Source organism: Balaenoptera ricei, chromosome 16, assembly GCF_028023285.1.
Source record: "Balaenoptera ricei isolate mBalRic1 chromosome 16, mBalRic1.hap2, whole genome shotgun sequence".
Lineage (NCBI taxonomy): Eukaryota > Metazoa > Chordata > Mammalia > Artiodactyla > Balaenopteridae > Balaenoptera > Balaenoptera ricei.
In genome coordinates, this window is record NC_082654.1 from 47,509,217 (window position 1) to 47,531,123 (window position 21,907).

Sequence of the window (21,907 nt, forward strand, 5' to 3'; positions counted from 1 at the left end):
CCTCATTAATTCAGTAACTGTCACACCTGCATGTTTCAAGGCATGACAGCTAATCACACCTACTCCCAGGTAACAAAACACTCAGGCCAATTCTTGATCGGCCACTCCAATGGAGAGTCTAGTACAGATAATTCATAATCAAAGATGATTTTTTCCCATCAGTTTAAAGCCTATATTTATAACTCCTTCCAACCAAGATACATATATATCAGTTATCACCCTGAGCCACATAGGTTGCTCATGAGCTATAAATAACTTCGAAGTCACAGGTATGACACAAATGCCAATCACTGGAAACAGATCATATATTTCCTAGTATTTAACTAACACATAACTCCAAGGGAGAGGCCTAATTGACAGAATTGGACACAACTTGTAGAAGGTTTATACTGTATTATGCAATTAGAAGAATCTCTGAAATAATCATAAAATGCAGCGTTTATTCATTCAACAAGCACCACCTTTCAGGCAAGATACCATTGACTGTAAGAATCACTGTTCCTGTATGAACTACCAAGAAAAAAAAAAAACAACTCCCAATTAAACATGCCATCGATTGTGAGGTGCATCCTAATTTCAAAGTGGTTAAGCTATAAAGGAAATATATACTTCTTTAAAGAAAATATGTAATTTTGAAAGTGCCTACTATGTGCGAGGTAATAAGCTAGGCACCACAGATGCAATGGAGAGCAAAACGAACATGGCCCCAATCCTCAAAAAGCTTATCCTCAAGCAAGGGAGACAGCAGTACAACAAGCAGCTAGAGTTCAAGGGGAAAATGGGCTACAGCAACATAGAAAAGGTCCACGTCGACAGGAAGAGAATGTCACACAGTGATTCAGGTATAGGTAAAATGTTTGCATCACTGTAGCCCCAAGAAGCCTCGACAGGAAAAGTATATGCAACATTCTTCACATAGGCCCTAGAAGAGAGAGTAAACCTAGATAGCTGAACACACACAAGTACGAGAGTACGAGAAAAGTTAGAAAAAAAGAAAAAGTAGACAGAGACTGAAAGAATTGCTGATTCCCAGATGCAGCCAGCAGCCTTATCCACAGGCCTCCTCCAGGAGAGGACAGCCCGCCCAGGAGAAGAAAGCTAATGCTTTAGAAGAAAGCCAAATTTCACTTCACTCTGTAATTCACAGCCAACATCAACTAAATGTAAAAGATTGGTAAACTAAAATCTTCTTAAAGCTGTCATTGTAATTTAAGTACAGGTGGGATTAGAAGAGAGCAAGGGGAAACAGACTACGGAGAAGAGAGCCGGTCAGAAAGAACAGACGTGCAGAGAGAAAACCGAAAGGAAAAATGAGATGAGACAGAGAAAGGCAAAATGGACACTTGACACAATGACCATAATAATGTAAAACGGGAAAAATGCACATCATTGTGTGCGCACATATGCCTAGAAAAGAGACAGAGAGGCAAGAGCAATGTTGAAGGTCTCCCTGAATGGCAGGATCACAGATTTCTTCTTCATACTTTTCAGTGTTTTCAAAATTTTCAACAAACGAGCCATTTGTTTCCTGTGGTAGAAAAATGTAAGGGTATGTGTGTGCATGTGTGGGTTTTACAAGAACACGTGAGAGACAAAAATAGCAGATTATACAAGAAAAAAAAAAGTCCACCTTTCCTGACTCCTCAGCCACGCTAGCTCTCCCAAATTCTGACGACTCCTTGGCGCTCTCAGCCTTCTTAGCCACCGGTTTCACTCCCAACCGTGCCTCCTTCTCTTCTTCATCACTGAACAGCAGAGGTGGTACGTCAGGGACAGTCTCTTTTTTCTATCAGAAGAAGAATAAATGACATCCTCAAAAACAAACAAACAAAACGTGTGCCTGACGAGCATGGCAATGTATAGAACAAGCCAGAAGCACAGTCCTCTTTAAGGCATTAGCTAAACTTTGGGGTCGGGAGAGACAGGACAGGACAGTGAAGGGGGCACAGACAGGGAGAAGCAATACCACCACTGCCTCAGACTTGCAGACGGTTTCTGCCCCCACAAGGTCTGCACCTGTCTCCCTGCATCTGTTAACTCCTTGTGTGCGCCATGGCTTAGATCCTAACCTCTGCCACCCAATCATTAGTCTCACCTCTCTGCCTCCCTCCCCTTACCTTTCAGCTGTATGACATCATCCAGAGCTGTCTTGCTAAAATAAAACACCCACCACATTACTTCATCTCCCACCCCAAACCTGCGCTGTGTGCATTAAGCAAATGCTAAACATGACAATCAACTGGCCCCTCTTTATGACCCTCATCCATCTGCACCTCATCAATCCTCACTTTTCCTTAAACCTATTGTAAACTTCCACACTTCCATGCTTGATCTGCACTGTTTGGAGAAACAAATCCTCCTCATCTTTCAAGCAAGGCCCAGCTCAGATGTCACCCACGAAGGTTTTCCTGTTCTCTTCTGTAAGTATCAGGTGCTTCGCTGATAAGAATATTTATGTCTATACCCAGCCCTTACTATACTTCCCTCCTAATTTACATTAATAGCTATCGTACATTTCTTTGTCCACTCATTTGAAAGGATCATGCAGTATACTTCCACAGCCAGTCACGGTGTTTTATATGAAGCAGGTGCTCAGCACAAGTTTGTGAGCACTTTGCCCCATCTCTCATCTGTTCCTTACCTGGGAGGCAAGGATTTCAGAGATTAGGAACCTGAGGTCACGTGACTTGCCCAGAGTTATTGGCATCCTTGAGGCAAGTGACTTATCAAAAATGCTTGCGTGAAAAGCAGTAACTCTATCCTACTAACTAGACTAGATGATATGAGGAAGTAAGCTTTGAAGCAGTATCTAAATCGAGTTAGGTAGACAAGTTTGGGAAACTAATAAAGAAGAACATGACTGACTATGATAGAAAAAACTATGAATAAATAAGAAGAATAAGGTAAGCAAATTTTTAGTTATTGTTAGAAAGCGGTCCTTAAAGTGCATCATCATTAGAACTTGAAATAAAGGACTGGAAACCCACAAAAGAGTTTCAGAAGAAATAAAGCGAAACCAAAGTGATCAAAGGAAAAAATTTTTGTGGGATGTGCTGGACTCACTGAAAACTATATGTAATGTCGATGCAAGTGGACCAAGGTAAAAAACGAGACTTATGTACGGTGGACCAAATTCTCCCTTCATATAACTATGGTCCTTAAACCAAGGAAAATGCCACCCAGACTACTGATTTTAAATCTTCCTGAAGATAAGCTGACTCTTCATCTTCATTCTGAAATTAATTTTCTTGATAGGTTTACAGTTGAGTTGCACTTAACTTACTTTAAAATATTCTAGGATCTCTAAACAAAAAATATATTTTATATGCTGCCTAAAGGCGATCAAATTTCACAAACGGTAAAACTCAGGTTTGCAGGTTGTTCTGCTACTTAAGATGCATATCTTTGACCTTTTGTCTTATTTAACAATCATAATTACTACAGTTTCAAAGAAGTTTTACATTTCCAGAACCTTCAAAATTCATTAGATTACTGCTCATTTATCCAGGGTAGAAGTTATTATTTATAATTTACAAAGAAAAGCCACTCAGATCTTCTGACTCTCTTAACCATGAAGCCACTTTAGGGAGATGCAAGTACAGGTAATTCAAAGAAAAGCTTATGAGCACTCAGAAGCAGCGGCAGTGCTGCAAGCTTTTACTACAAGCTGTGCACTTAATGGGACTGTGGTGAGGAAAGAGTCCCTAAATCAGTAACTGGCATGGGCCTGGCCTGGGAATAGGACAAGCTAACACCTTTACTGGGTCTGAAAATATGAAGAATGTTTCCAGAAAAAAGAGACAACAACTTCCTCTGGAATACTTTGGGACAGGATGAGTCACCAAGAGTGCATGGCGAGTGAAGGTGGAAAAGCTGAGTCTACTTTGAATGAAATTACAGGTGGCGTGGTAGGTTCAGCTACAGGCTCAGCTTGACAAAGGGATGACAGGACCGGGTGGTCTTTGGGTAGCAGCAAGGAGAGATGAAGAGAAGGAGCATTCACAGGCCAGTTAAGAAACTATCTCAATAGTCAAGGCTAAAGATGACAAGGCTGTAGGGACGGGAAGAATCATTCCTAACAAACTAGCAGGAAGCAGTGAGGACTACCCCATCAAAGAAGAAATATTCACACATGTCCTGGTGTAGTTATTCAGTGGAATACTATATAGTGATCAAAAACAAGAACAAAAACAAGATGGAGTTTATGGAAATGAAAAACATGCTGCAGAATTTAAAAAAAAAAAAAGATGCATAAAACTGTAAAACATGATCTCATTTAAATTAAAAAAGACAAGAATGCCTAGAAACAGGCATGAAAGCACTGACAACACACTGTTACCAATGATTACACTAGGCAGGAGTATGGAATGGGGACTTTGTATTCTCTACACGTTTTTTCATTTGTTTGAATTTGTTTTTTACCTTGACTACCTTTTTTTGCTTTCTTTCTTTTTTGGGGCATGGGGGGCCACACTGTGCAATTTGCAGGATCTTAGTTCCCTGACCAGGGATTGAACCCGGGGTCATGGCAATGAAATCACCAAGTCCTAACCACTGGACTGCCAAGGAACTCCCTCTACGCATGTTTTAACCCTTTTTTAAGAAGGCATCCACGTATTACTGTATAATTTAAAATAAACTTTAAACAAAAAATATTTAGGAGATATGGAAGAAGAGCCAGGTACTGGTCTCTAGAAAAGAGTAAGTTCTAGGCTCCTTTACTGCCATTTCCCTCCTTCACTGTGCCCCTTAGGGTACAATGGCCCTCGGGATGTGCAGGCATCGGGGACTGCACATGGTCACCCATGACCACAGTGGGAAGGGGAGAGTCTTCCTCATCAAGCAAGGGTGGAGGAGCTGCCTTTTTAGATTCTGTGGCTGCTCCCACATGGGGGGAATCCCTGGGGGTACATCCCTCCTTCCCTGTCTTACATGTCTTTCTGTCTCTAACACATGCCAATTAGAGTGGTCTGAAGTTGGGGTTGAAGGCCCTCAACAGCAGGCTGTGACTTTGCTTGATTCTTGGCCTTTGAGGCTAACCCAGCTCAGGTGCTGGAGACCCCCCAAGGAGGTCTCCATGGGGTGTAGCCTGAGAAGTTCTAAATTTTCCTTTGGGGCTGTTGGCAATTGCCAGTTGGCAATAAAATGCTGCTTGGCCTCACTTTGTTCTGTGTGCACACACTTACATATACCCACATAGGGAATGTGTTGGGGAGGGATGAATGACAGGCCAAAGACAGGATTCCAGTATCCCTAGGTTCCCAGAACAAATATTATCATAATGCCACCTTCCTTTCATTTCTTAATACTCCTTTTGATATAAAAAACATGAAGACTTGCTAAATCTTTTAGCTTAGGCGATCATGGTTAGTGATGCCATTTAGATGTAATCGCTGGAAGACTATTTAGACTAGATAGGCACTGATGGACTTTTTTTTTCTCATCACATACTTTTAATTTTTTAAAAAAACTTTGTCATAAAAAACACAACATTTACCATCTTAACCATTTCTAAGTATAGAGTTCAGTAGTAGTTAAGTATATCCATGTTACTGTACAACCAATCTCCAGAATTTTTTCATCTTGCAAAACTGAAACTCTGTACCCATTAAACAACTCTCCATCCCCCAGCACCCCCCTCAGCCCCTGGTGATCACAGTTCTACTGTTTCTATGAATTTGACTACCCTAGGTACCTCGTGTAAGTAGAATCATACAGTATTTGCCTTTTTGTTGCTGGCTTATTTCACTCAGCATTATGTCCTCAGGCTTCATCCATGTCGTAGCCTGTGTCAGAACTTCCTTCCTTTTTACTGATTCACTATTAATATAAACCAGGACCAAAGCGTTAGTACTGGAAACTTGCTCCTGTAAGGAATAACCTGTACATTAACTGGCCTGGTCTAATGTTAGCAGAATTCCATGCCACCGGGGTTAAGCCCGGCAGTTCCTCCAGAAGGAGTGCAACAGCACTGTCCCCTGCTCTCCCCTGAGACTCAAACGCCTGCAACTGACACTGAAGGGGCTGCGTGATATGGAATCCACTCCAAGCTTTGCACGTGTGCTTCATCTGTAAAATACCACTAACCAGAAGATGTCTATCTAAAACCAGGCAAACGAGTTTTTCCATAAGACTCAGTCTCCAAGGTCAGGTTTTAGGACCTGATTGAGGGAGGCATCAGTATTCACATAACATCACCTCAGGGTTACTTCCTGGGCCTAAGAGGTTAAGAATACCGTTGTTGCAGGAGGAGCAGATGCGGGAGGAGAGCCAAACAGAGAGCTTCCACTGTCACCATCGTCTTCAAACAGGAGAGATGCTCTCTGGGTCTTCTTTTGGCTATACAAACAAATAAAGAGTCAAATTAAAGGCAAATGTGATTTACAAAATACAATATTCTTTCTAGGCCACACCGACAGGAACCCACCTACCACCAAAACGCCCGAGTCATCCATTGACCTTACATAGTTGCAGCAAGAAAAACCTTTGAAGTAGGTGCAATTTGTGTCTAGCAAGTCATCACCCGCTCTCTGGCATTCTTGTGTAAAAGCCCGGGGCCCTCCTCATCTTGTCCCTTTGTCAGTTACTTTTGGCTCAAGGTAGGTGCACTAGATGTTGGCTTTGCCAACGCACACAACACGCTTAGCATTCACAAACGTAGCATTCTCTCTCACCATTTCCTATGGCAGAGGAAGAACCAGGGAGCACCAGTGCCTATTTCCAGAGTGGTCAGGAAGGCGGCTGTCAAGAGATCGCAGGGCCAGAACCTGGTTCAGGCTGTGACCTATGGCCTGGTGCCACCTCAGCCACTTAACCATGTCTTTCCAAGTGCCTCTGTGGGCTTCTGTGCCTTCCCTTCAAACCCTAAACCCATCCCATTCTATCCCCTTTACACAAAGTCTCTAAGAAGCTGGGAAAGCTCATCTTCACTGTTCACCACAGCAATATTCACCCATCTCTACTCCATGTTGGGCAACCACAGCTGAAATCCAGCCACAGCTCTCCTCACCACCTTCCTCTCACCTGTCTTCACCTACCTCCTCACCTAGGCTTCCACACCAGCCCCCAGGGGCAGTCAATAAATGTCTGCCAAAATAAATATTGATCAGGACCTTTTAAGGAACAGAATCATAAAAGTAAAGAAACACAGGGAGGCCTAGCACTGGACGTGGGCAGTCCCAAATAGAAAGTGTTCTAATTACGGAAGGGTCATGTTCTAGTTTCTATACTATGTGATAAGGAACCACCCAACTAGCAGCACACTAGAGAATTACCAAAGTAATGAAAACTCCAAATTCAATGTTAGCTAGATAAAAATAATACTAGTCATTTCAGTATCCATCTACTTACACTAAAAATAATTAGCATATATACCCATAAGTATATGTATCATAATCTTTTCTCTAAGTTTAATTATTAACAAAGCATAATATAAGGTTATTCATTAGTTTAACATTGGATGTCTGCCTACATCGTAAAATTGCCTAAGGATCACTGACTAGGGAACACAACTAACCAAATAGTTGAGTATACTTACACTGGACACTTACACTAAAGGACAGTAAAAAATTAGGTCTACACCCTGAAGAAATTATAAAAACAAAGAGCCATACACAGTCAGGTAAAATCTAATATGCCTTTAAGGATATACACTGATAAAATTGTACACAAATTATAACCAAAATATATGACTACTAAGTGATGATCACAAAATATTACAAAAATAACTACATCAGATGCCTAAAAAGCAAAAATCTTATTAAGCTGCTACAGCAGAAGAAAAATCTTATGCATGATTTTCTGAACAATTTCTAAAAATCAAAACCAAAACCAAGCTACCCACAGAAAATAATCTGATGCCAGATTCTGAAGTTCTAAGCTAGAGAAAAGCTAGTTAGCTTTCTGGACATAGTTACAATAGATAACGACAGTGAGTCCTTAACCTTGGATCTCATTCCACACCCTCGGCACCAGCTGGTTAAATGTGGACATCCCGTGGAGATCTGTCCTCAGAAGAAAAATATGCAGCTCAGTGAACTGGAGTATTTCTCATTATAAATAATGGGGTAATAAGTATTTTGATTTATTAAAAGGGACAGATGTCAAAACACATTAAGATGACTCTAGAGTTTATGGCCTACACCAGGACACTTTTGAGAGTGAAAGGGAAAATTATTAATCACCAGGCTGAAATGACAGGCACAAAGCAGGCCTCTCCAGGCAAGCAAGGATGTTTGAGTGCCCTGCTTACAAGGCAGTATTTCGCAACTTTGTTAGGGTCACAAAGCTTGTTTCTTTTTTTAGAATTGGTTTGGGTTACAATTTACATACCGTAAGATTTACCCTTTAGTAGTGTACAATTCAGTGACTGTTAGTATATTCACAGAGTTGTGCAACTATCACCATAATCTAAGTTCACAATATTTCCATCAACCTAAAGTGAAAGCCCATACCTGTTCACAGTCACTGCCAATTCTCATTTCCCCTCAGCCCCAGACAAACACTCATCTACTTTCTGTCTCTATGGATTTATCTGGACATTACACACAAATAGAATCATACATGTGGTCTTCCGTGACTGGCTTCTCTCAATTACCACAATATTTTCAGGGTTCATTTGTATTGAAGCATGTATCAGTACTTTATTCCTTCTAATTGCTGAATAAGAGTCCATTGTGTGGATATAACACATTTTGTTTATCCGTTCTACAGTGGATGAACTTTTGAGTTCTTTCCGCTTTTTGGCTATTATGAATAACGCTATGATAAACATTCACATGCAAGTTTTTGGGTGGACATTTCTCTTACGCATATTCCTAAAAACTGAAATTGAGTCATGTAGCAACTCCATGTTTAACTTTTCATGGAACTACTAGGCTGTGTTGCCAAGTGGCTGCACCATTTTACATTCCCACCAGCAATGTGTGAGGGCTCCAATTCCTCCACATCCTCTCCTGCACTTGTTGTTGTCTGTAAAAGATTTTTTTGAGAATCTGATGAAAGCCAGCATTGCTGAAAGCTAGATATTGTGTGTAATTGGTACTGGGACCTACACATGAAACATGTTTCCTGATCTCTAGACCTGTGACCATATGTGTGTGGTGGGGGCAAAGGGAGGGGCTGCACACGTAAACAGGTAACTTCTATACAGTGTAGAAAATGTTCAAGTGAAACAGAGCTGGGCGCCGGGGGTTAAAGATGGAGCCATTTTTGCTTTAGACTCTAACCCTATTTCTTATCTTTCTCAGCTGTTTGGGTTAAGGAAGGCTTCTCAAAAGAGAGGGCTTAAACTGAGTCTTAAAAGAAGCTGGCCAGGGGCTTCCCTGGTGATGCAGTGGTTAGGAATCCACCTGTCAATGCAGGGGACACGGGTTCGAGCCCTGGTCCGGGAAGATCCCACATGCTGCGGAGCAACTAAGCCCCACGTGCCACAACTACTGAGCCTGTGCTCTAAAGCCCGTGAGCCACAACTACTGAGCCCGTGCGCCACAACTACTGAAGCCCACACACCTAGAGCCCGTGCTCCGACACAAGAGAAGCCACTGCAATGAGAAGCCCGCACACCGCAACAAAGAGTAGCCCCCGCTCACTGAAGCTAGAGAAAGCCCGGGTGCAGCAACGAAGACCCAACGCAGCCAAAAATAATAATAATAATAAATAAATAAATAAATAAAATGCACAACATTTAAAAAAAAAAGAAGAAGAAGCTGGCCAGGGAAGAAAGGAAGGAGAGAGTCCCAGGAGAGAGAGAGAGCAACAAAAATAAAGGAATGAAATGTTATTTCCCCTACACTCATGACAGTAAATTACATTTGCGTGCTTACAAAGTACCACCTATTGTGCTAAGCATTTCATATTTGGATTTCATTTAATCCTCTCAATGATCCTATGAAAGAAGCACTATTATCATTTTTGCTTAACAGATGAGAAAACTCAGGCTCAGAGAGGTTAGGTAACTTGTCCAAGGCTATTCAGAGAGCAACTGGCAGGGCCAGAATTTAGTATCAGGTATTGGGATTCCAGAGCTTACATTCTTAACCAGAGGCCCAAGATACACCCGGGGTGAAGTCATGGAGCCCAAAGTAGAAATGGTGACCTTTGAAGAGATCACAGTATTCAGAGACAGAAATATGAGACATTTTTGAATCTACCAATTCAGTATTAAAGCTTAACCACACCAATGCATAGCATTTACATGTCCAATCAATTGCCTCTTTATGTTACTACCATTCATTTAAATTTGAAAGTAATCATTTAAGGATCTCAAGAGAAAAAGAAAAAAATACATATATTTTCAAGGGAGTTATTCTGAATTCACAGCTAATCTGCAGCATATTACAATACCAACCACAGCCCACGCTCACTCTACATCGGGTCCCCACCCCCGGGCCGCAGACTGGTACCAGTCCTGGGCCTGTCAGGAACCAGGCCACACAGCAGGAGGTGAGCGGCAGGCGAGTGGGCAAAGCTACATCTGCTGCTCCCCATCACTCGCATTATTGTCTGAACCATGCCGCCCCAACCCGGTCCATGGAAAAACTGTCTTCCACAAAACCAGTCCCTGGTGCCAAAAAGGTTGGGGACCACTGCTCTACATAACCTGCCACCCTTTAGTCCAAGCACTAACGTGCAGGAGCACGTAAGACCAGCTAGGGGTTACCAGCAACTGGTGTGATACAGCACAGCTCTGCAGAGAACCATCTTACTAAACAGGATGTTTCTCAACGCTGAGCAGATTTCTATCCAAATGACAAACTTAAGAAACTTGGACAAGGGGCTTCCCTGATGGCGCAGTGGTTGAGAATCTGCCTGCTAATGCAGCGGACACGGGTTCGAGCCCTGGTCTGGGAAGATCCCACATGCCTCAGAGCAACTAGGCCCGTGAGCCACAACTACTGAGCCTGCGCGTCTGGAGCCTGTGCTCCGCAACAAGAGGGGCCGCGATAGTGACAGACCTGCGCACCGCAATGAAGAGTGGCCCCCGCTTGCCGCAACTAGAGAAAGCCCTCGTGCAGAAACAAAGATCCAACATAGCAATCAATCAATCAATAAATAAAAAAAAAAAAAAAGAAACTTGGGCAAAACTTTACATTCTTTAGGGTATCCCAGGGAAAAAACAAAAAAGACAACAAACTGTACTTAAACCCCTAACAAACTAAGAAAAATAGTATTTTAAGGTTAAAAAAAAAAAAAAAAAAGATAAGTAGAAGAAATTAGGTAAGGATCCATGAAGAAAAACATTTCCCAGTACCAGGGGAGAATAACTTGCAAGTGAAAATCAAAGACATTCTCGTTTATATGATTACCAGGTGACGAATGATCGGCATGTCACCCCCAGCAGCTGACATCCTGCACATCAAATACCTTCACCTATTACCACGGACACTGATGAAATGACTTCTTACAATGATTGTCTCACCTGTCCTTAGCAATAGCAAACAGATCATCCTCATTGTCCTCCTGAAAGAGGCCGGTCTTTTTCACGGCCTTAATCTCCTGGTCTTGGGTGGTCCCAGGGTCCCCAAGTTCTCCTTTAGACTTGTCAGATGCTGAGTTGGTCTGTGAGTCAGTAATATTCCACTGGTCCTTAAAAGATAAAATATATGTTAAAATCCTCTGGCCATTTAGATTAAGAAACGTGAGGAGTAAAATAAAATTCACATTTGTTAAACTAACTTGTATTTAAACTAAGTGTATCACTTTCGAGGAAAGCTTATGTCCAAGGCTTTTCATTGAACTCAAATCTAGACAGCTGGGTTCTTTGACCTCACAGACCTTATGGTGTTTTCCTCCATCACTACCTGCCACAGTGTTTCTCTCTCTATGGTCCTGTTCTGTGTTAGGACAAGGGAACTTCTCTACTTTAGAGATCAAAATTAGTTATACAGGGGAATGAGAAGATACAGGAATGTTTAAAAAAAAAGAAAGTCAAGAACTCTCAACTTTGGAGGAAAATGATATTTGAATTTAAAAATTTAAAAATCCCGAAGCAAGGTGGGAAAAAAAATGTATAAAAAGCTCATGTAATGTAAACAAGACACAATGAAAGCTGCTAGTGACCCTTTTACCAGAAAATTCTGAATCTGGCTTTTAGAAAGCATTTAAGGAAACCCCACCTGGCTATGCTCACCCCTTCAAATCAAGGATCTCCTGAGCACTTGCTAAGTGGTCCTGGAGTCTAGAGCTTTGTAAATCAAAGTGGGTTCCACAAGCAGCAGCTTCTGTTATACAGAATTTCTACCCCACTTTCTGAATCAGAACCTGCATTTGTCACAGTATGTCCAGGTGATTTCTTCACACATTATAGTTTGAGAAGTGCTCCCCTAGAGCAGGGGTGCTCAACAGCGAGCACATGCTAGAATCCCCAAAAGAGCCTTAGAAACCTCCAGTAACAGGCCATAACCCAAATCAATTAATTCAGAACCTCCAGTGGTGGAAGCCGGTATCAGTACTCTCTAAAGTTCTCCAAGTGATCCCACTGGGCAGTCAAAGCCAAGTCACTGTTCTAGAACCCTGGTTATCTTTACTCTGCAAGTACTTTTGCTCCCTGCTTTAGCTAATATTTTTATTTTCCCTGAACCACAGTAATATTACAGAAGAAAAAATTCAACTGATGGTTGGCCATTACTATAGGGAGAACAACCCACTAAGACTGCTAGAAAGAAAAAAAAAAGGAAAATCCATTATAAATTCACAGATTTGAGTAGAAAAAGCAAATTATGTTATGTCATTTTAAGTTGCTTTCAATTAAAAAAAATGAACACATCTATCATTTATCTGCCTACATCATACCCTCATAACTTACCTACAATGTTAAAATAGAGTATTATAAAATAGGAAGATTTTTAACACTCACAGTTTTTAATATCATTATATTTAGTCTTTTTCTGTACAGCTAAATCTGAACAGCTGCTAAACTGTATTCTCAATTGGCTCTGCTAATATATATCCGGATAGCAAATGGAAACATTGTTAAGACTCTTATAAAAAAGGAATTAAACGAGCATAGACCACTCCTATCTTGTCTAGCTACCGATTAACGAAACACAGCAATCATTTAACAAAGTAAAGTGCTGGGAAAACTGGACAGCTATATGTAAAAGAATGAAATTAGAACACTCCCTAACACCATACACAAAAATAAACTCAAAATGGATTAAAGACCTAAATGTAAGGCCAGACACTATCAAACTCTTAGAGGAAAACATAGGCAGAACACTCTGTGACATAAATCACAGCAAGATCCTTTTTGACCCATCTTCTAGAGAAATGGAAATAAAAATAAAAATAAACAAATGGGACCTAATGAAACTTAAAAGCTTTTGCACAGCAAAGGAAACCATAAACAAGACGAAAAGACAACCCTCAGAATGGGAGAAAATATTTGCAAACAAAGCAACTGACAAAGGATTAATCTCCAAAATATACAAGCAGCTCATGCAGCTCAATATTAAAAAAACAAACAACCCAATCCAAAAATGGGCAGAAGACCTAAATAGACATTTCTCCAAAGAAGATATACAGATTGCCAACAAACACATGAAAGGATGCTCAACATCACTAATCATTAGAGAAATGCAAATCAAAACTACAATGAGGTATCACCTCACACCAGTCAGAGTGGCCATCATCAAAAAATCTACAAATAATAAATGCTGGAGAGGGTGTGGAGAAAAGGGAACCCTCTTGCACTGTTGATGGGAATGTATATTGATATAGCCACTATGGAGAAGAGTATGGAGGTTCCTTAAAAAAAATAAAAATAGAACTACCATATGACCCAGCAATCTCACTGCTGGGCATACACCCTGAGAAAACCATAATTCAAAAAGAGTCATGCACCACAATGTTCATTGCAGCTCTATTTACAATAGCCAGGACATGGAAGCAACCTAAGTGTCCATCGACAGATGAATGGATAAAGAAGATGTGGCACATATATACAATGGAATATTACTCAGCCATAAAAAGGAACGAAATTGAGTTATTTGCTGTGAGGTGGATGGACCTAGAGACTGTCATACAGAGTGAAGTAAGTCAGAAAGAGAAAAACAAATACCGTATGCTAACACATATACATGGAATCTAAAATAAATAAATAAATAAATAAAAATATTGGTTCTGAAGAACCTAGGGGCAGGACAGGAATAAAGACGCAGATGTAGAGAATGGACTTGAGGACGTGGGGAGGGGGAAGGGTAAGCTGGGATGAAGTGAGAGAGTGGCATGGATATATACACACTACCAAATGTAAAATAGATAGCTAGTGGGAAGCAGCCACATGGCACAGGGAGATCAGCTCGGTGCTTTGTGTCCACCTAGAAGGGTGGGAGGGTAGGAGGGAGACGCAAGAGGGAGGGGATATATGTATACATACAGCTGATTCACTTTGTTGTACAGTAGAAACTAACACACCATCGTAAAGCAATTATACTCCAATAATGATGTTAAAAAAAAAAGTAAAATAAGGCCTAACTCATTTGAATTAGCATATATTATAATTTGAGGGTGATACTTATTTTATTCCTAAGCATTTTGAAACGATTAATCTTTAAGTTAATATACTACAATAAATATCTTTCTTCAAGAATAGAAAGACAGTCTTGTGAACATAGTCTTTGGTGACCAAATTTCACTAGATCTAAATAGGCAGAAAAAGACAAGGTTTAGGACAGCTGTAACTCTTAAATCCATCAAACCATCTCCTACTCTTCTCTAGAAAATAACTTTCAACCTACCTCCTCATCACTGCTGAACAATAAGGCAGATGCTTTCTTTTTGGAAAGCTCAGAGGGCTTTGTTTTCTCTTGGCTCTGAGTTAGTAGAGAGGATGACTGCTTCTTAGCAGCTGTAGCCCCAAAAAGATTATCCTAGAAAAACAAATGGCAGAAGAGTATGACAACTTTGAACACATAAAACAAAAAACTGAAGACATTCTCTCATGTCAAATTAGAGAATAAGTCTCCAGTCAAGTGAAGAATATATATAACACCTTTTGGGGGAAAAAAATCACACAATGCTAGTAAATGCCACTTCTCACTTATGTATAAATCCTACAACAACAGCCTACAATCTTCTCTAACTATATTCATCCACAGAAGGGAAACAGATACCATAAAATTCAAAGGCGGGACACCTGGGAGGAAGCAGGAAGGGGAGTAATGTGAGGACAAAATCATAGAAATAGGAGGGAACCTGGCCCCGCCCAGTCCTCCTGTGGGCGGGCCCGCTATGCTCATTAGGGAGGGTCCAGAGCCTGCAATTGGCCTGAGAGCAGTACAGCCCCCTGCGGCAGCCAGCAGCCTGCATCTTTCTTTCTATGAATTAGAAACCAGACCAATGCATAAAGAGAAAGATACAGGGAGCTTTCTCTACTCTTTCACATTTATGAAAGACACAAACCTGGGACAGAGAGAAGGAATGATTTGTGTTTCCGATTAATTTCAAAGGGACAATACAAACTTAAGAAATAATTTACTAAATAAAATCACTGGCCTAGTAAGAGCTGATTCTTATAGGTTCAACGGCATTCCCAAAGTACCTATTAAGGTACTGTTATTTAGGTAAAGGGAACAAAACCACAGAACTTGGCCCGAGCCCAAGTTAGACAGAAAAACACTCTTAACAACATACTACAGCAGGTGAACAGTCCTGAAGTGTAAAGACTGGATAAAGGGAGTCTTTAAGGAAAGTGTGGGGAGGTAGGAAAGGCCGTGAGACTAATGAACTGGCACTCACTGGGGATATGAGTGACAGAGCTAACATTTACTATGTACTTACTATGTGCCAGGCACTGTGCCAATGGCTGTGCATTAGCTGTTTTAACTGTCACAACGACCCTATATACTATTAAGCCAGATGAGATTCAGAAAGGTTAAGTTACTTGCCCAAGGTCCCTGATTTGCATGTGGTGGAGCTAGGATATGAACACAAGGCTCTGATGCCAAAGCCCATGAGCTCAGCCACCGCACAATACTGCATAAGAGCAAAGGTTTGGTTTGTCTTCCCTCTCATTTCTTTCTCCCACTTTGCTCTCATCCAGCGTGGGAAAGAGAAGCAAGGCGAGGACATAGTTGCCTTCTCCCCTCCACTCCCACTTTACCCAAGACGTTCTTGTAGATCATTGGGTTCCACCCCCTAAAAAGTATTTCTTAAAGGAAGATTTTAAAAAGTGAAACCTACAAAGCCTTGCATAGAGCTGGGTCAAGAAATCTAAGGCCCTGCCCATTGTGCAGTTAAGAGAACTTAAGAAAGGAGTCACTGAAATAAAAACTGAAATGTTTTTGTTATATAAGCCTCAGAAAGCCTGACCGCTTCCCTATCACCTTGTTCTACTGTATGAGCCTCTGGTTATAAAGCTACATCAGCAACGGTTTTCTACTAATGGAAAGCTTGATTATCTTGTGTTGCAGTAACAATGTTTACCTCTTCATCTTCATCATCGAAAAGCAAGACCGAGGTGGGGAGTTTGCTAGGCAGGAGAGATGCATCTTTCGACTTACTCACACTCTGAGAAGAAAACAAATCCTGTTGGATCAAGATTAAAGTTCCTGGTTAATAAAATATACCAGTTTTGAAAGTATCAGATATAAAACAATGCAGTTTATGACACGATGGCTGCCGCGCATCCAGGTCTCCCTGTCGGAGAGGGAAGCTCGCTGCCACAGTCCTCGAGGAACACGCATCAGTCCATCCTCACTGTGTGCAGGTGAGAAGGAAGAGACCCACATGTAACTCCACGTGGCCTCACTGGGACCCAGAGGTTTTGATACTCTCACCTGGATGATTAGGGCAGGGGAAATCTTTCCAATCAATTTCCTACCACGCTTAAAAAAATAACTTCCTTTTTCTGTCCAGAGGATCAGAGAGATTAAACAGATTTAATAATGGAAATAGAGGCTAGATTAACGAATTACTGGATCTACGACTCTGTTTTATTTAGTTATATCCTCTTTCCTATAATAAGAGTGTGATATGATTTCTTTTAAATAAATACAAGTTCAATTTTTACTTTAAAATGTTCGGCGTTCTTGAATGGCAGCTAGGAAATGTTGCAAAATTAGAGAAAGATCTGGTAGATTCTGAAGAAATTTCCAAAATGTTATAAAATGTCAGCTTATAATGCAAAGAAAGATCTGCGAACTGAGTTGCATGCATCAGAAACACGAAATAGGATAACTATTCCCTCAGGATGAGAAACTTCAATACACAAGAGACAGGCAAATAGGACAAGAACATAGTTTCTAAGACCTCTCTGGATAATTTTTTTTGTATCATGGAATCAATGTCTACTGAAATATAGAGCTAATGACTTCATTAACTGAGAAGAGCTCCACTCAGCCCAGTGGTTTTTGCCTAGGCCCCAGGGAGTCCCCATGGGTCTGTTTGGGTAGAAGGGGCCACAAAGGGGGAATCCCAGGCTTCCCATGCCTCTCCTGCATTTTAAGCATTGGCAACATTTCACTTAAAGAAAGGGCTGTGTTAAAAAAAAAAAAAAAAAAAAAAAAGTAGTAGTAAACCAAAACAAAGAGCAAAAACAAATTTCAACATCATTGTTTTGGACCCTTGACTAATATCTTCCTTGGTGTTAGGAACAAAAAAAGGCTTTCCATTACCTTAAACACCTCCCCAAAATGATTCCACAAGGTAAGCTTTAGCTCCACACTTGAGATATAAAGGGAGGAGTAAATAATCAATCCTGTGGGTCCAAAGCTCTTCCTAGACTGCATTGTTTTACTTCTCCTTGCCTAAAAACCTCGACAATATCCAATAAAAACAATCTGTGATGATACACATGGGACAAAGCCTGTGGTAGTGGATTTAAACCTGTCTGTAAATTCATTTACACTCCTACCATCAGGAAGTGGAGTTGGTGTCCCCTGCCCTTGAACTTGGGCAGGCCTCTGTACTGCCTCAACCAACAGAATGTGGCAGAAGTGACAACGCTGACTTCTGAGGCTAGGTTACAAAAAACAGTACAGACATACCTCATTTTATGGTGCTTCACTTTACTGTGCTTCACAGATATTGCATTTTCCACATATTCAAAGTTTGTGGCAACCCTGTCTCAAGCAAGTCTGTCAACAACATTTTTCCTACAGCATTTGCTCACTTTGTTTCTCTGTCAAATTTTGGTAATTCTTGCAATATTTCAAACCCTCCATCGGCAAAGATTATGACTTGCTGAAGGCTCAGATGATGGTTAGCATTTTTTAGCAATAAAATATTTTTTAATTAAGGTACGTGTATTTTTTTTAAGACATAATGCTATTGCACACTTAACAGACTACAGTATAGTATAAACGTAACTTTTATATGCACTGGGAAACCAAAAAATTCATGTGACTCACTTTACTGAGATATTCGTTTTATTATGGTGTCTGGAACCAAACCCGCAGTATCTCCCAGGTACACCTGTACAGCCTCTGTGCAGCTCTCTTGGGAATCTCACTTTAAAGCCTTGAGGCAACACCCTAAGAAGTCCAGCTTCCCTGAAGCTGCCATGCTGGGAGACCACACAGAGACAGAGAGGGACCTCCCAAGAGCCCCAGCTGTTCGAGTCTTTCCCACTCAGGCACCAGACACATGAGTGAGATGACTCCCAGCCTGGCCACCTTCAGACTGGAACCACATGAGAGACCCTAAGTGAAAAATGCCTGGCTGAGCCCAGTCAACTTCTACAACCACAAGAGGTAATAAAACTTATTGGTGTTTTAAGCCACAAAGTTTTGGAGTGATTTGTTTCATAGTAATAAATAATCAGAACACCTTTAGAGTCACTGAAATTGCTCACATTTGGTTTTTTCACTTAGTCAACAACTCCCTGACAGCTTACCAAATACCAAGCACTAGTCTAGGTGTTAAGGACACAAGCAGGAAACACACCGTCCTGCCCTCATGGAGCTTACTCTAGCTGGGACATAGACAGTGAACAAGCAGACATGAAGTGTCACATGGCAATACATACTGTGGGGACAATAAAACAGAAGAGGGGCTAAGGAGCACAGTGTGATGTGTGCTGGCGGGCTTGCTATTGTGCAAAGGGCTGTTGCAGGAGACCTCGCAGGGAACTGGAAAAAAAGTGAGGAAGTGGGCTATCTGATTCTGGGAAGAGCACTCCCAGAGGGGCAAAAGCCAGCCCAAAGATCTCAAAATGCCTCTGTGCGTGATGATGAAGAAGCAGGGAGTGTAGGACAAGACCAGAGTGTGAGGCCCCATCATGCTCTACTTATGTGTCAGGAGTTTGGCTTAACTGGACTTTGCTTAATTCCTATCTTCTGCACACTGGCCACCAATGAAATATAAACCTCAAGGTTTTATTTCCATCAACAGTGATCACTCTACCTCCAAAGAGTTGTATGCTCATCCTGGCTATAAGTGCAAAATAACCACAAGAGCTTAACCCAGAGTTCGTAATTTCTTGAAATTACATATAAATTTCTGCCATGCTCCCATCTTTCTCTGTGAAGGGGATTGATTACTGCCCATTACACATTCTCAGATAGGTCTCTGATCCCTTAAAAGCCTGGCCTAAAGTTAGCTCTAAAAGGATCAAGGCCTGTGGAAGCCAGAAAAAGCAGTAACGCTTTTGAGAGTTGTCCCTGCTTCACTGGAAAGGTGCTTCTAGGCAGGGCCCTGGAGGACTGAGGCTGTCTGCAAAGCAGTGCCAGCCCACAAACTGTTAACAGTCTATGCCCACTGTTTAGTGAGACTACTGAAAGAGGAAGCAGTGTGTTGATTTCTGTTCTTGTACAAGCACCTCATTACATTATGGATCAATTAATAGCCTAAAATATGAGTATCCTGAATTTTCCTCCCAGGAGATTCACTGGATTCAAACCCAACAGTGAAAATATTGTATACATGTTGCTTTCTAAAGACCATGTGTTCTCAAAACGTTATTTTCAAAGAAAGAACTAAAGTACTTAATAAGCCTTATACCTCTACTGAGAACACCCTGAATCAGAAATACTTTCCAATGTCATATCCATGAACTATTTCCCAGAACTAAGAAAAAGAATGAATTCCTTACCTCAGAGTCATCCTCATCTGAAAATAAACCTTTGTGAGTTTTTGTTTCTGACAAGGGCTTGAGATTTTTGCCGGAAGGGAGGGTAACCTTTGTTGGAAAAAAAAAAAAAATTGAGAGTTAACAAGCCAGACACCTGAAAATGAGGGTTCATTCACTCATTCATTCAAAAGATGTCCTGAATCTCTGCTAGCATAAGGTTCCAGGCCATGCAGCAGGGGAATAAAAACATCATGGACCTTGGACATGTATCAAGTACATATAAAGAATTAATGCAAAAAGAGAGGTACCATGAGAAAGAATTTAAAAATTGGTATATGCTAGGAATGAAGGAAGAAACAGTCCTTGTAAAGTAAATTTCTCAGGACAGTCAGGACCTGGACATGGGAGATGGTACAAGCAAGAACATTCCAGGCAGAGGGAACTGTGAGAAAAGAGAAAAAAAAGATAAAGCAGAGGGCACATCTGGGGGATCAGGGTAGGACAGACTGCCTACCTCATACAGTGCACAAGTGGGACATGTACCTAAGCTGGAACCTAAGGTGGGCATCCTAGGAGCCTGCTGGGTTCTGAATGCTGGCACCTAGGTGGTCAGAGGCAGAGAGGGTCAGGGTTTCAAGCTGTGCAGGATAGCAAGGGAAGGGACAGCAGCCAGAAGAGCTTAAAGAGTGATGGAGATGCAGCCTATTGGCCAAATACAGGTCAATTTGAATTACGATGTTAACGGATCATAACATGTCGAATAGCGAATCTATGATCCTATAGTGATACTATAAAGGCAGGAAAGAAGGAGATATCTTCTGTTCAGAAGAATGCCAGCTAATTAACATAGAAGAAATAGTAGAAGTAGAACCACATTCTTTTGTTTTCCCCGCCACCCAACATGATAACTGGTTCAGGAAAAGATCACCAGTGGATGTTAAGACCACCAAGGAAGGCAAAATGCAACAACTGCTGAATTTAGGTGCTAGTTATTTGGGTGTTTGATGTATTCTTTCAACTCTCTGTACATTTGACGTTTGCTATACACTTGAAAGGAACAATACTTCCCTCTGGGTTCCAGTGAATTAACAAGATGCCCCAAATCTACACTCCCATGTTTAGTCTTCCCTCCTGCTCACCTTTTTTTCTTTTCTTGCTTTATTTTCATCTGTCTGACTTACAGTAGCCTCTGGCAAAGCTGCCGCTTTTTCTTTGAACAGATCTCCTTCCTCATCAAAGATACTGGCAGTGGATTTGACTTTGTCTTTAGAAAGAGACCACAGCATAAAATTACACGGAGGTCAAAAATCCCACCACGAAATTCACAGATTAAATATTCTTCTCTCCCAAAGAATAAACAGAAAAAGTATGTTATTGCTTGATTAGTTACGAAGAAATATTAAGTGGACTTGATTGGAATTTTTCAAAGAACACAACAGCTACTCCAATGAAATGCAGGACAGACAGTTTAACCATCTGGCTTACACCCTTATCCAAGCAGCAGTACCTTATGCTTAGAGTAGTTTGGACTGGCATAAAGGGTAAAAAGAGACCTACAGAAAGAAAGATCATTTAAGAGTCAACCGCTCTAGGAATCTGAGAAGTGACAGTTGGCTCCTGCTTTTAAAAAGTTAAACTGGGACTTCCCTGGTGGTCCAGTGGTAAAGAATCCGCCTTACAATGCAGGGGATGCGGGTTCAATCCCTGGTCAGGGAACTAAGATCCTACATGCCGTGGGGCAACTAAGCCTGCGTGCCACAACTATTGAGCTCACGCACCTCAACAAGAGAGCCACAAATTACAGAGCCAATGTGCCCTGGAGCCCATGCACCATAACTACAGAGCCCACATGCCCTGGAGCCTGCGTGCCACAACTAGAGAAGAGAAAACCTGCAT

At 41.3% G+C, this 21,907-nt stretch overlaps 1 protein-coding gene across 11 annotated transcripts in view; it reads right to left on the bottom strand.

The window, feature by feature from the left end:
* LOC132351162 (WASH complex subunit 2-like) overlaps positions 1-21,907 on the bottom strand; it is a 56,601-nt gene that overhangs the window by 10,837 nt on the left and 23,857 nt on the right. For all 11 annotated transcript variants that reach the window (XM_059901108.1, XM_059901105.1, XM_059901104.1 and 8 more), the window contains exons 16-22: positions 21,151-21,275; positions 20,033-20,119; positions 16,426-16,527; positions 14,739-14,870; positions 11,420-11,586; positions 6,237-6,339; positions 1,631-1,786 (exon numbers count right to left, since the gene is read on the bottom strand). In XM_059901108.1, coding sequence (XP_059757091.1) covers positions 1,631-1,786; positions 6,237-6,339; positions 11,420-11,586; positions 14,739-14,870; positions 16,426-16,527; positions 20,033-20,119; positions 21,151-21,275 — 872 coding nt within the window. The remainder of the gene's footprint in view (positions 1-1,630; positions 1,787-6,236; positions 6,340-11,419; positions 11,587-14,738; positions 14,871-16,425; positions 16,528-20,032; positions 20,120-21,150; positions 21,276-21,907) is intronic.